This window comes from Pelophylax lessonae (assembly GCF_965119305.1).
Source record: "Pelophylax lessonae genome assembly, chromosome: 2".
NCBI lineage: Eukaryota > Metazoa > Chordata > Amphibia > Anura > Ranidae > Pelophylax > Pelophylax lessonae.
Window position 1 is genome coordinate 547,416,375 of NC_138769.1, and position 15,224 is coordinate 547,431,598.

Genomic DNA, 15,224 nt, shown 5'->3' on the forward strand with positions numbered 1-15,224 from the left:
TTTAATCCTACTACTAGCACAGCCATTTTAACACCAACATAAATATCTTATAAATGTAGTTCCTCTATTTTTCTTCACTCTAATTGTTAACCCTGAAGAAGGAATCTATTCTACCAAACATGTCTGCTTTATTATTTTACAGAATATCAATAAAGTTTGAAACCGAAGCATTTACATGAAACTTACATGACTTTACACTCATACCGCACCTTTTGCACACACACATAAAAAGCCATCAGTCTGAGGAACCAGAACTTCTAAAAATTAAGCAGCCTGGAAGCGCAATATTGTTCCCATCAGAGAACCCCGTAGTTGAAGTCCTGAAACTCTACCAATATGAATTCAAAGATTTAGTAAAATCTGACTTGCTTGCCTTGGACAACATCTACATTACACCTTGCTCCAGTTTTTTCTAAAATCCCAAAACCTATTTCTGTATGATGCTGGATTTTGTACTATTAGATTATGGGAGCATATGTATGCAACAAACAAAAGGTAGTCATTTACAAGATACTGTAAATACAATAAAAATACTATATTGTATTTCGATGCATTTGTAAGTCATATTTGATTATAAAAGTTAATGTGTCCAATGTTGGTTGTATGTAATTTATTTTAGGTAGTTAGCTATGACAGCACTGCATTTTTTTTAACAATATATGCAGATATTATTTTAATCCCAGTTAGAGCTTCACTGCATGTTGGTCTTATTAACTTTGGAGGAAGCAAAAATCCATAAGTCCCTTTATCCCGAAGCTCGATGGTGAAAGAATATTTAATTCCCAGATCATATGCCCAATCATCAGAGCCACCTGGAGCTAAATCTGCAATAAAAAAGAAAATACCATATTAAATTTGTATTATGAAAATGTTCATTGCAAAGTGTAAACTGTATTCCACCTTCCCACTAGTTATATATGTGTATATATATATATATATATATATATATATATATATATATATATATATATATACACACAGTGCCTTGCGAAAGTATTCGGCCCCCTTGAACTTTGCGACATTTTGCCACATTTCAGGCTTCAAACATAAAGATATAAAACTGTAATTTTTTTGTGAAGAATCAACAACAAGTGGGACACAATCATGAAGTGGAACGAAATTTATTGGATATTTCAAACTTTGTTAACAAATAAAAAACTGGAAAATTGGGCGTGCAAAATTATTCAGCCCCTTTACTTTCAGTGCAGCAAACTCTCTCCAGAAGTTCAGTGAGGATCTCTGAATGATCCAATGTTGACCTAAATAATTAATGATGATAAATAGAATCCACCTTTGTGTAATCAAGTCTCCGTATAAATGCACCTGCACTGTGATAGTCTCAGAGGTCAGTTTAAATCGCAGAGAGCATCATGAAGAACAAGGAACACACCAGGCAGGTCCGATATACTGTTGCGGAGAAGTTTAAAGCCGGATTTGGATACAAAGAGATTTCCCAAGCTTTAAACATCCCAAGAAGCACTGTGCAAGCGATAATATTGAAATGGAAGGAGTATCAGACCACTGCAAATCTACGAAGACCTGGCCGTCCCTCTAAACTTTCAGCTCATACAAGGAGAAGACTGATCAGAGATGCAGCCAAGAGGCCCATGAACACTCTGGATGAACTGCAGAGATCTACAGCTGAGGTGGGAGACTCTGTCCATAGGACAACAATCATTCGTATACTGCACAAATCTGGCCTTTATGGAAGAGTGGCAAGAAGAAAGCCATTTCTTAAAGATATCCATAAAAAGTGTTGTTTAAAGTTTGCCACAAGCCACCTGGGAGACACACCAAACATGTGGAAGAAGGTGCTCTGGTCAGATGAAACCAAAATCAAACTTTTTGGCAACAATTCAAAGCGTAAAAGCAACACAGCTCATCACCCTGAACACACCATCCCCACTGTCAAACATGGTGGTGGCAGCATCATGGTTTGGGCCTGCTTTTCTTCAGCAGGGACAGGGAAGATGGTTAAAACTGATGGGAAGATGGATGGAGCCAAATACAGGACCATTCTGGAAGAAAAGCTGATGAAGTCTGCAAAAGACCTGAGACTGGGACGGAGATTTGTCTTACAACAAGACAATGATCCAAAACATAAAGCAAAATCTACAATGGAATGGTTCAGAAATAAACATGTTCAGGTGTTATAATGGCCAAGTCAAAGTCCAGACCTGAATCCAATCGAGAATCTGTGGAAAGAACTGAAAACTGCTGTTCACAAACGCTCTCCATCCAACCTCACTGAGCTCGAGCTGTTTTGCAAGGAGGAATGGGCAAAAATTTCAGTCTCTCGATGTGCAAAACTGATAGAGACATACCCCAAGCGACTTACAGCTGTAATCGCAGCAAAAGGTGGCGCTACAAAGTAATAACTTAAGGGGGATGAATAATTTTTCAGTTTTTTATTTGTTAACAAAGTTTAAAATATCCAATAAATTTTGTTCCACTTCATGATTGTGTCCCACTTGTTGTTGATTCTTCACAAAAAAATTACAGTTTTTATATCTTTATGTTTGAAGCCTGAAATGTGGCAAAAGGTCGCAAAGTTCAAGGGGGCCGAATACTTTCGCAAGGCACTGTATATATAAATATATATATATATATATATAAAAATAAAAAATCACTGGTGGCACTATGAAGTCTTGAAGAACTATTGTTTTTTTCTGTAGGTCTCAGAGTAGCTTAGTGAATCATTAAGGATAACTGAAAATGTTTGTTTCATTCAAGAAAATAAACAACCAGCTAAACAATCAACTACTACAGTTTGATCCACCATGAACTAATGGGACACTCTCAGCCCCAATATATCCCCCCATGGTTGGATACCATGAACTCACTGAAACTTTCCCACTCTACCCCCCCCCCCCCTTCCACACCTCAGAGACGGCAACATAAGTCACACGCTGCCCGTTACTCTATTACTCTATGCTTCATGCCTCTAACTACCACAACACCTCGTATCTGCATATTTTGATATGCTCTACTTGCAACAGCTTGAAGCACTCAAGCTTCAGGAAAGCTCCCTACATGCAAATTCGAGCTTGGGTTCCCCTCCCTTTCCTCCCCCCTCTTCCCTTTCCTCCTTTACCCCCCCCCACACCCAAGGTAACCACTTCAGAATTGAATCCTGTTCTATGCCAATGTAACTTGTTTGTTGTACATTGCCTGTTTTATTCTATGGCTATATTCTGTATTCAGAAAAAAAAACAATATATTCTAAAAAAAAAAAAATTCCTTTCATTTTTTTGAGCAGTGTAGTTATCTTGTTTGGAATTCTACTTACAGATGGTTTCTGCTCCTGTGCCAGATACGTATTTGTTTCTTGAAGTTAGCTTGATGCCTTCAATTACTTTATTTGCCAGCTGTGTCTAAACAAAAAAATGTATTAGTGAAAGCAACTTTTAGGAGACAGTATAGCTAATATTTAGGTTGAATCTTATTAACAACCTAACCATTTAAGTGATCTGTTCATATGAGGAAATGTTTACTGTGTATCTTATCACAGCTTTATTTTTTGAAGCACAAGTAAACTTTTTAAATAAGCGATATGGTTTGCACATGTTTACATTGATATTGTGCTGTTATTCATGACCACATTTTATACAAAGTTTGTTGTCCATATCAAAACAATCTTTATGTAGTGTCAGATTAAACTCTGTGGAGGCCCCTAGGCAATCGAAACCTTGGGGCCACCCTCACAGGTTTCCCATGGGATAACATTGAACCAAGAACTTGTTGGAATACAGAATTGCATTTTGTGCAACAACTATAGTACATCAGTATTCAGTAGAGATACAGTATCTCACAAAAGTGAGTGCACCTCTCACATTTTTTAAATATTTTATTATATCTTTTCATGTGACAACACTGAAGAAATGACACTTTGCTACAATGTAAAGTAGTGAGTGTACAGCTTGTATAACCGTGCACATTTGCTGTCCCCTCAAAATTAGGCAACAAGCAGCCATTAATGTCTAAACTGCTGAGTGAGTACAAAAAAAAGTGAGTACACCCCTAAGTGAAAATGTCCAAATTGGGCCCAAAGTGTCAATATTTTGTGTGGCCACCATTATTTTCCAGCACTGCCTTAACCCTCTTGGGCATGAAGTTCACCAGAGCTTTACAGGTTGCCACCGGAGTCCTCTTCCACTCCTCCATGACGACATCACTGAGCTGGTGGATGTTAGAGACCCGGCGCTCTTCCACCTTCAATTTGAGGATGCCCCACAGATGCTCAATAGGGTTTAGGTCTGGAGATATGCTTAGCCAGTCCATCACCTTTACCCTTATCTTCTTTAGCAAGGCAGTGGTCACCTTGGAGTTGTTTTTGGGTTCGTTATCATGTTTGGAATACTGCCCTGCTGCCCAGTCTCTGAAGGGAGGGGATCATGCTCTGCTTCAGTATGACACAGTACATGTAAGCATTCATGATTCCCTCAATGAACTGTAGCTCCCCAGTGCTGGCAGCGCTCATGCAGCCCCAGACCATGACACTTTCACCTCCATGCTTGACTGTAGGCAAGACACACTTGTTTTGTACTCCTCACCTGGTTGCCGCCACACACGCTTGACACCTTCTGAACCAAATAAGTTTATCTTGGTCTCATCAGACCACAGGGCATGGTTCCAGTAATCCATGTCCTTGGTCTGCTTGTCTTCAGCAAACTGTTTGCAGGCTTTCTTGTGCATCATCTTTAGAAGAGGCTTCCTTCTGGGATGACAGCCATGCAGACCAATTTGATGCAGTGTGCGGTGTATGGTCTGAGCACTGACAGGCTGACCCCCCACCCCTTCAACAACCTCTGCAGCAATGCTGGCAGCACTCATACCTCTATTTCCCAAAGACAACCTTTAGATATGACACTGAGCACGTGCACTCAACCTTGTCAGGGTTATTTGGGGAGATTTAATTTCACAAATAGAAATGGAATGTCATATTTTGATCTGTATAGAATTAGCAATGACATCTATTTTTGTCAGGTTACTAAAAGGTTAAATCTCCTTTAAAAGTGCCTATTCGACAGGTTTGCCCCAGACATGCTGTGTTGATCTAAGCTAAAGTAATAAATTGTCTGTTGACTTTCTTTAAGATAAGGTCTAAGACACTATTCCAAGGTAATCTTGTTTGTGTGGGATCATAAAACAAGTCAGTATTTTTCTATGCTTAGACCTATGTAAAACTAAAATTTTCAGATATGTTATAATGTTATATGTAACATAATATTAACACTGAAATATATATATATATATATATAACTAGCATACATAGATATGTAGAAGACCGTTATATATTAGAATTGTTTCATATTTTGCTAAAAACTAAATTTACTGATTTTGATGAATCATCTCTTTATGTCAAGACAGGCTTCAGTAAACATTTGTAAATTGTAACATGTAGAAAGCATCATAAAATTTAGTTTGACCTTGCTAGACTTTAGAAGGTCTGGATTGTAAGCTCTGGGTCAATATAAAGGTTCGAAGTTTATTTGTAGGCAAATAATGCTGTCATACTGAACCTAAGAGCAATGCAATACTGCCATTTTTGCTGACTACTACGGTAATTGAAGTCTTGGGTTAAAAAGTAAAATCCAATATATTTTAAATAAGATATATTAAATATTAGAATGGTGTTATCAAGATTAATTCTTTATTCAGATACCTGGTGGATGAAATGGACATGTCATAGATGAGAGCATGGATACATTTTTATGTTGTTTTATAATAGTCTTAAATGGAGAAATCTTATTTAATTTTAATATACTGGTTGACCAAGAGGTGTCACCCTATGACATCACCAGTTAATGAATAAGATGTTCCAACCAATGATGATCATGTTACTCCCTCTGGGTTTAACTTATGGTAATTTTAATAGTCCTTTGTTCTATACCATATAAAAGCCCAGATGAGAGAGACACATGACACATGACATTTTGCCCAATATACATCACACATACAACATACACACTACTAACAGCTATGCACAGACTCATCTACACAGACTTCCTTTCAATCCATCATGTATCTGAACCTTTGAGGGACGCCAAGCGAAACTCCTCCCTAATTGGCCACCATCTTGGAAATGCAGCCATCTTAAGGAACCTGGTAACTACTATTCTAAGCTAGCCACCATCTTAAATATGGTAAATATGCCTTGCTAATTATTTGATTATTATTCAATATTGTTTATGTACTTCCTTAAATGTTTTACATTTCATATTTAAAGGGTAACGAGAGTACAATCCCAGCCGTATAAACCATATGTAGATTTTTCTCTAAAGAGATGATTTTTGCTTTTTATACATTTTTATTAATATCAGATTTAACGCATTATTTGCGATTTTAAGTCTTCCGTTTTGCATGGCTTATTCTCACTTCATCTGCAGTGAAGTGATTATCAGGTTGTGCATTGCGCAGACAATTGTGGTCTGATTGTATAGTATACATTAAATATGGTTTCTACTACATCTGGGGAAATGGTAATCTTGCTTTCGTTTCACTTTAACTTTCTTTCAGTTTCACTTTCATTATTGAGCTAAACAAATCACATTGCATTAATTATTTGAAGTTGGTATTTTTGTGAAGTTATCTTTTTGGTGTCATCTCAAGTTTGATCATTTATCGTGATTACATGTCTCGTGAATAAAACTTCTATATATTCCATACTGTAGACTGTTTTCACTAAGATTGGTATATGCTTTTAAAAAGAAATTAATCAATAAAAAGAACTCGCTACATATTGATTTATGGAATAAGTGGAGAATCTCCTACATCACAGATCTTTGCTTATTATTAACCATAAATAGACACTGTATATTCAGAGCAGTATAAACATTCTGATATAATGGAGGCACAGCGAGATATGATTATTATTAATTATTAATTCTGACAACCTCTTTGGTCGACCATAGCGAGGCGTGTTCTGAGTAGGACCTATCCTTTAAAACTGCTGTATGGTCTTAGCCACCATGCTACAGCTCAGTTTCAGGGTTTTGGTAATCTTCTTATAGCCTAGGCCATCTTTATGTAGAGCAACAATTTTTTTTTCAGATCCTCAGAGAGTTCTTTGCCATGAGGTGCCATGAACTTCCAGTGAACAGTATGAGAAAGTGAGAGCGACCAGTATGAGAGAGTGAGAGCGATAACACCAAATTTAACACACCTGCTCCCCATTAACACCTGAGACCTTGTAACATTAACGAGTCACATGACATTGGGAAGGGAAAATGGCTTATTGGGCCCAATTTGGACATTTTTACTTGGGGGTGTACTCTCTTTTGTTGCCAGAGGTTTAGACATTAATGGCTGTGTGTTGAGTTATTTTGAGGGGACAGCAAATTTACACTGTTATACAAGCTGTACACTCACTAATTTACATTGTAGCAAAGTGTCATTTCTTTAGTGTTGTCACATGAAAAGATACAATAAAATATTTACAAAAATGTGAGGGGTGCACTCACTTTTGTGAGATACTGTATATTCTTCAACCAGTAGATGGCAGTGTTTATAGGTTTGTAGCTCAGTCAATGTCTCAACCTAGATAAACTTCCAGTTTCCTGTCTGCAGTTAGGCATCAAAGCTAATGTGGACCGTGCACTCTCTGTTCTGTAGGGCTATTTACATAATTATACATAAGAAAAAGTGTGTAGCACCAAAAGTAAATGAACAACAATGAAATGTGAATACTGTGTTATAAATGGACAACACATTGAAATAAAGTGGAAAAAAAGTGCCAAAGTGAAAAAAAAAATATATATATATATATATGTAAGTCCAATCTTGAATGAAAAGCAACAATAAAAAAACACTATAGTGAAAAATATAGATTTATATGCACAGTCCCATGATAGGATTAGCAATATAAACTTATTGGTGAAAGCACAGAGTTCAGTGCAAAGATGTGCACAAAAAATTGGTGATGACTTGAAAAGTGCAGAAGTAATCCACCACACCCTTTTAAAAATGGACACTCATCGAAAAAGCTGGCTGCCATTACAGCAGCAAACGCACTCAGCGCAGAGCCACAATCTGTTGTGGGGAAGGCTGTTCAGCAACTCGCACCATCCAGATGTAGCTGTGGTAAATAAAGCTCACCAGGAGCCAGGTGAAGTCTCCATAGTGTAGTATTTTCATGGAATTGTATGTTAAAAGCCAAAATAATATTAATTTATAAAACCACATAACAATGGGTGCCACTACCGACCCGGTATCAGACACAGTATAAACACATTTCATTGTTGTTCATTTACTTTTGGCGCTACCCACTTTTTCTTAAGATTATTTACACGTTTGGTATATTACTTATCTGTGTGTGCTGCCGCCCCACCACAGCAGATAGATGCACCTTTTTTTCCTTTTTTTTTTTCCATAATTATAAATAATGTCTAACAGGTTGTGGGCCCAGACACCCACCCAAAAAAAAGCTGAGAACCCAGTCATTGCCCAGTCATAGCCAGCTACAGCAAATTAGTGAAAGATACAGCAACAGGAAGAAGACTGCAACAAAATAAACAAAAATGACCAGTAACACAGCTGCATGAAAGCTTTAATTTGCAAATCTGACAAACCAGAACTGCTAGTCTTGGAAATTCAAGCTGAAGATGCTGCTAATAAGAAAAGGTACGTGAAAAATTATAAATTAAGTCAGGCAGGGGCAGACTGAGCGGTCAGGCACTTCGGACGTGGTCCGAGGGCCCGGCCGGGAAGGGGGGGCCCAGCCGGCAAGGGGGCCTGCTGCCCAGTACATAATTAACTCACTTGGCGATACGTAGTGGTAGGAGGGGAGGAGCCCGGCGGCCGGCGCTGCTTCAGTGTAAGGAGGGGAGCTGGGGAGGGGCCCAGTGGCGGGCGCTGCTTCAGTGAGAGGAGGGGCAAAGGCTAGCGCTGGATTTCCATGGTGTTCTGTGTGCGGGGGCGTGTCGGTGTTGCATACTGACGTGACATCGACGTGCCCTGCCTCCACAGGCCGTGATACGGGTAACGGTCACTAACCTCACCGGAGACGAGTTCCTGGATGCCTGCGATTGTGAAGGAGTGCTCTCTTCATCTTCTTCAATCCCTGCTTCATCCCTCGATCCCTGGCAGTTTCTGTTTGATGTGAGTAGTTCTTGTAACATATGGCCTCTATGTGAAATCCAGCTCCACTCAATGGTCTCTCCTGTGAGGAATGATGTGTACATACATTTGCATTATCCCACACAATTTTAATAGAAATATATGAACAATATATGATTCATATATTTTTTATTAAAATTGTGTGGGATAATGCAAATGTACAAATTATTCCTCCTAGGAGAGACCATTGAGTGGAGCTGGATTAGTTGCTGATTGCCTTGCAATTTGCAAAGGAGTTCCCTCTTCCTCAGATCCCCTGTTTCTGTTTGATTGTGAGTAGTTCTTGTAACATATGGCCTCTATGTGAAATCCAGCTCCACTCAATGGTCTCTCCTCTGAGGAATAAAGTGTACATTTGCATTATCCCACACAATTTTAATAAAAATATATGAAATATATATTTTTCATATATTTTTATTAAAATTGTGTGGGATAATGCAAATGTATGTACACATCATTCCTCACAGGAGAGACCATTGAGTGGAGCTGGAGAACTACTCACATCAAACAGAAACCGCCAGGGATCGAGGGATGAAGCAGGGATTGAATAAGACGAAGGGGGCACTCCTTCACAATCGCAGGCATCCAGGAACTAATCTCCGGTGAGGTTACCGACCGTTCCACGACCACGTCGATGTCACATCAGTATGCGACCCCGACACGCCCCCGCACACAGGACACCATGGAAATCCAGCGCTAGCCTGGGCCCCTCCTCTCACTGAAGCAGCGATGGCCGCCGGGCCCCTCCCCAGCTCCCCTTCTCACACTGAAGCAGCGACGGACGGCAGGCCCCTCCCCTCCTCCCACTACGTATCGCTGGGTGAGTTAATTCTGTACTGGGCGGCGGGCCCCCTTGCCGGCCAGGCCCTTGAACCACGTCCGAAGTGCCCGACCGCTCAGTCCGCCCCTGGCCTCAGGCCCACAGCCTGCCAGCCAGTCAGAATGCCTGCCAGTGCCAGCCACAGGCCCATAGCCAGCAAGCCACAGCCTGCCAGCCAGCAAGCCACAGCCTGCCAGTCAGCCAGCAAGCACTCCAGTGCCAGCCACAGGCCCACAGCCAGCAAGCCATAGGCCCACAGCCAGCAAGCCACAGCCAGCCAGAAAGCCTGCCAATGCCAGCCACAGGCCCACAGCCAGCCAGCAAGCCTGCCAGTGCCAGTCATAGGCCCACAGACAGAAAGACAAAGGCCCAAAGCAAGCAAGCCACAGGCCCACAGACAGCCAGCTACAGTCTGCCAGCCAGCCAGCCAGCAAGCCTGCCAGTGCCAGCCACAGGCCCACAGACAGACAGCAAGGCTGCCAGTGCCAGCCACAGGCCCACAGCCAGCAAGCCACAGTCTGCCAGCAAGACTGCCAGTGCCAGTCATAGGCCCACAGCCAAAAAGACACAGGCCCACAGCGAGCAAGCCACAGGCCCGCAGCCAGCCAGCCACAGTCTGCCAGCCAGCAAGCCACAGCCTGCCAGTCAGCCAGCAGGCCTGCCAGTGCCAGCCACAGGCCCACAGCCAGCAAGCCACAGCCTGCCAGTTCCAGCCACAGGCCCACAGCCAGCAAGCCACAGCCTGCCAGCCAGCAAGCCACAGCCTGCCAGCCAGTGCCAGCCACAGGCCCAAAGCCAGCAAGCCACAGCCTGCCAGTCAGCCAGCAAGCCTGCCAGTGCCAGCCACAGGCCCACAGCCAGCAAACCACAGGCCCACAGCCTGCCAGACAGTGAACAAGCATGCCAGAGCGGAACACAGCTTAAGACCCCGTTCACACTTGTACGGCTTGTCATATGACTTTGGACCCCAAAGTTACATGACAAGTCGCCCCTAAAGTTTCTCAATGAGTACTGTTCATATCTGTGTGACTTAAAGTCGCAGCAACTTTAAAGTATTTACTGCACTACTTCAGTCCTACTTTAAGGCCCTTGAGGGCCATAGACGTCAATGGGCCATAGATGTCAATTGCATTAAAGTCGCAATTTCATGATATACATGCCACTTGTGTGCAACTTGTGAAAAGAAGCAATAAAAAGCAATGCCAGCAATGAAAAAAAAAAGTGCAGGTTCCCCTAAAATCCATACCAGATCCTTATCCAACCATGCAGGCCAGCAGGTCAGGAAAGAGAAGATGAGCCAATGACCCCCCTCAAGAACAATACCAGGCCACATGACCTCAACATGGGGGGTGCTTTGGGACAGGGGCACCCCCAAAGCACCTTGTCCCCTTGTTGATGGGCCTTTTCCCACAACCCTGGCTGGTGGCTGTAGGGGTCTGCTGGCAGAGGGCTTATCAGAATCTGGAATCCCCCTTTAACAAGTGGGCCCTCAGATCCCTATGTGAATGAGTTTGGAGTAGATATTACCCCTACTCATTCACAAAAAAAAAACATAGTGGTGTGTAGTGTAAAAAAACACATTAGGCAATCTTTAACTGATCCTTTCTTTAAAAATAAAAATAAATGACACAGAGCGGGATTTCCAGCCTTCTCCCAGCTGTTCCAAAAAGGCCAAGTGGATTTGCTGGAGTCATTGCATCAGTCCATGAGGGGCCCCTGTGCCTTCAGAATTGTCAACTGAAGCACAGGAGTTCAGTGAGAGTTCTTTCATGAGTTAAACCCCTTCTGTTATTGTTGCTACAGTTATCCTCCTGACATTGAGCTCCACCAATTGTGCCCCACCATAAGGGCCTAAACCAAACTGGCAAAACCAAATCCTTATTTCCTCATCTGTAGGGTCAACAGTTCTTTTCCTCTTTCTTTCAAAATCCACCTCCACAGACTTTACCATCCAATCCTTATTCAATTATTGGAGGTCGCTTAACGTATGTACAATAAACTTCTGCAGGTAGGCTTGAACCTAGTTGGGTCACTCAAGGGGTCTGATGATGGCATAGTCTCCAGAGGGATTGGTACTATATTGCTTGGCAGCCATTATTGCATCCTTATGATACCCTTACAGTTTAAGCTGAGCTTAGTATTTGGTGAAGCCTGGGCCCAGTCATTCTTTGCCTTGTTGTCCACAAACAACTGTAGCATAGAAGGTCTTTGTATAGTGTTAGGGTTTATTGTATACTCTTGTTCTTTGGATGTGTCACTTTACTCTGGTTTGGACTTTTTGATATTATTAAATCTACAGTTCCTACGTCATTTGGTATTGCCTGTCTTATTGTACAGGGGGTGTCTTAAAGTGGTAACATCAATAGTTCATTCGTCAGATTAGTCTCAGTGGGCTTATTCACTCAGTGGTTCCTTCGGGGGTGCACTACAAATGAATTGTCTATTTTTATTCTCCTTTAGTTTCTATGCTTATGGAATCCTGACACAGAAAATGTCATCAGAACAGCAAGTAGGAATATTTGCCAAATGCTAATAAAAGCCTAAGTGAGGTTAGTGAGATTTGTCTTAAAAGACAAGTGTGTTAGGATTGAGTTCCCCTGCTGGTGACACTGTGTTGCCCTGGGCTGAATGCTGCACTTCCATTGTCCACCAGCAGGTGTCTCCCAGAAGCCAGCAGGCTTCTATGATCACCCAAACTGTGTTCAGCTGCCAGGTGGCTATTTAAGGCTGCTCCTCCCTTTCCCAGGCGCGTCACTATTTTGAATGCCTCCTTGCTGCCTGAACCAGTTGTCTGTGATCCTGATCTATCCTGTACCCCTTGCTCCTGCTCTCTGCCTTGTATCCAGTCATCCAGTCTAGTTTGCCCTCTTCCTTGCTCCCCTGCTCCCCTTGTCCTGTATAGTGTATATATTTGTAGATAGTTGGTTCTTTAGTTATTGTGTCTTTGGGGTTGGGTTTTGTTTACTGGTATTTGCTTTGTTCACTGTTGCTGTGTATGTTTGTTTTGTGGTTCACTATAATAAATTTTACTTTAAGGCTACCTATATTGTTTTGGTGTGTAGCTATATGTGTCTGGTCTCCCTAGCTGCTAATGAACCCTGACATAATAGTGACGCCCACTACGACCAGATCAGATCAGCTACACTTTGGAGCTGGAAGCCAGTTGCTTTTGACTTAATTTTCCTGTTGTCAAGATGCTTAGAGCGCAGGTTATTAGTCGTGTGCATGCAGCAGAAGATAAAGATTTTTGTCGTTCATTGTTGCAGGCTTTGAGTCTCACTGAGGAGGAACTGTTGGAAAACATTCTGACAGCGCATGCCTTAGCTGTTGAGGGCAGATTCTCCCTTAGACAAGTTCAGCCTTTAATGCAGGTCTGTTCTGAACTAGTATTTCAGTCGATCTCTCAGGGCCATGATGTTTTCACTCCTCCATTTACTTTGTTCCAGGCTGGATTTTTGGGATGGTTGTTGAAATATTGTGCAGGTTCTTTCTTCCATCGGTATTCAGCCTATTCACACCAGGTGTTGTTAGATTGCATTGCTGCTGTGCAGTCTTTAATGGAGCAAAGTCAGCTGGGGAAAGACAAACTGACTTTGGTTCACCCTCTGCTACAAGCTTGGTCAGAGATCCTATCCCCTGTTCTAGATGAGCCACATAAAGTTATATCTACTGAAATAAATCAAGAATCTATTCCTCTGTTACCCTTAGCAACCACAGCTGCTACTGAGTGTTCTTTACCACCTGTAGATCGGTACCCTGCCACCAGTAACCAGTCTTCCTCAGTGTGTAATCAATTGGAGGCTCCCCCTGCAATACTGTTACCCATAGCAACATCTCAGGCCTCTTCCTGTACTTCTGCTGCTCTTCACTCTATTCCTCCCAGTACTGTTACTACATTTCCATCAGCAGTACACTCTGGTCAGCACAATGCAAATTCTCACAAGACTCCAGTATGTAAGCCTAAAAATGAACAGAACTTTTTTCCTGCTCTTACAACTCTGCCACCCTCCATGCTGCTGGCTGCTGATGAGATCCAGTCCTCCTCCATGCTGCTGGCTGCTGATGAGATCCAGTCCTCCTCCATGCTGCTGATGAGATCCAGTCCTCCTCCATGCTGCTGGCTGCTGATGAGATCCAGTCCTCCTCCATGCTGCTGGCTGCTGATGAGATCCAGTCCTCCTCCATGCTGCTGGCTGCTGATGAGATCCAGTCCTCCTCCATGCTGCCACCTGGTGATGAGATCCAGTCCTCCTCCATGCTGCCTGCTGATGAGATCCAGACCTCCTCCATGCTGCCGCCTGCTGATGAGATCCAGACCTCCTCCATGCTGCCGCCTGCTGATGAGATCCAGTCCTCCTCCATGCTGCCGCCTGCTGATGAGATCCAGTCCTCCTCCATGCTGCCGCCTGCTGATGAGATCCAGTCCTCCTCCATGCTGCCGCCTGCTGATGAGATCCAGTCCTCCTCCATGCTGCCGCCTGCTGATGAGATCCAGTCCTCCTCCATGCTGCCACCTGCTGATGAGATCCAGCCGTCCTCCATGCTGCCTCCTGCTGATGAGATCCAGTCCTCCTCCATGCTGCCGCTTGCTGATGAGATCCAGTCCTCCTCCATGCTGCCGCTTGCTGATGAGATCCAGTCCTCCTCCATGCTGCCGCTTGCTGATGAGATCCAGTCCTCCTCCATGCTGCCGCTTGCTGATGAGATCCAGTCCTCCTCCATGCTGCCGCCTGCTGATGAGATCCAGTCCTCCTCCATGCTGCCACCTGCTGATGAGATCCAGTCCTCCTCCATGCTGCCACCTGCTGATGAGATCCAGTCCTCCTCCATGCTGCCACCTGCTGATGAGATCCAGTCCTCCTCCATGCTGCCACCTGCTGATGAGATCCAGTCCTCCTCCATGCTGCCACCTGCTGATGAGATCCAGTCCTCCTCCATGCTGCCGCCTTCTGATGAGATCCAGTCCTCCTCCATGCTGCCACCTGCTGATGAGATCCAGTCCTCCTCCATGCTGCCACCTGCTGATGGTGTCCAGACCTCCTCCATGCTGCCTGCTGATGAGATCCAGTCCTCCATGCTGCCGCCTGCTGGTGAGATCCAGTACTCCTACATGCTACCACCTGCTGATAAGATCCAGTGCTCCTCCATGCTGCAGCCTGCCGATGGTGTCCCTACCTCCTCCATGCTGCTGCCGATAGGGACCTGCCGTTTGTTGCCAAACCTGCCACAGGTGACTTGCCGGCCGCTGTCCCGCCGGACTCTGCTGATACCGGGGCCGCTGTCCCGC

At 43.3% G+C, this 15,224-nt stretch overlaps 1 protein-coding gene across 1 annotated transcript in view; it reads right to left on the reverse strand.

Annotated features, from left to right (window-relative positions):
* Positions 1–595: 595 nt before the first annotated feature.
* The window catches only part of CPB2 (carboxypeptidase B2), a 78,336-nt gene continuing 63,707 nt past the window's right edge, over positions 596–15,224 (reverse strand). The window contains exons 11-12 of the mRNA XM_082246895.1: positions 3,290–3,374; positions 596–824 (exon numbers count right to left, since the gene is read on the reverse strand). Coding sequence (XP_082103021.1) covers positions 628–824; positions 3,290–3,374 — 282 coding nt within the window. The 3' untranslated portion in view covers positions 596–627. The remainder of the gene's footprint in view (positions 825–3,289; positions 3,375–15,224) is intronic.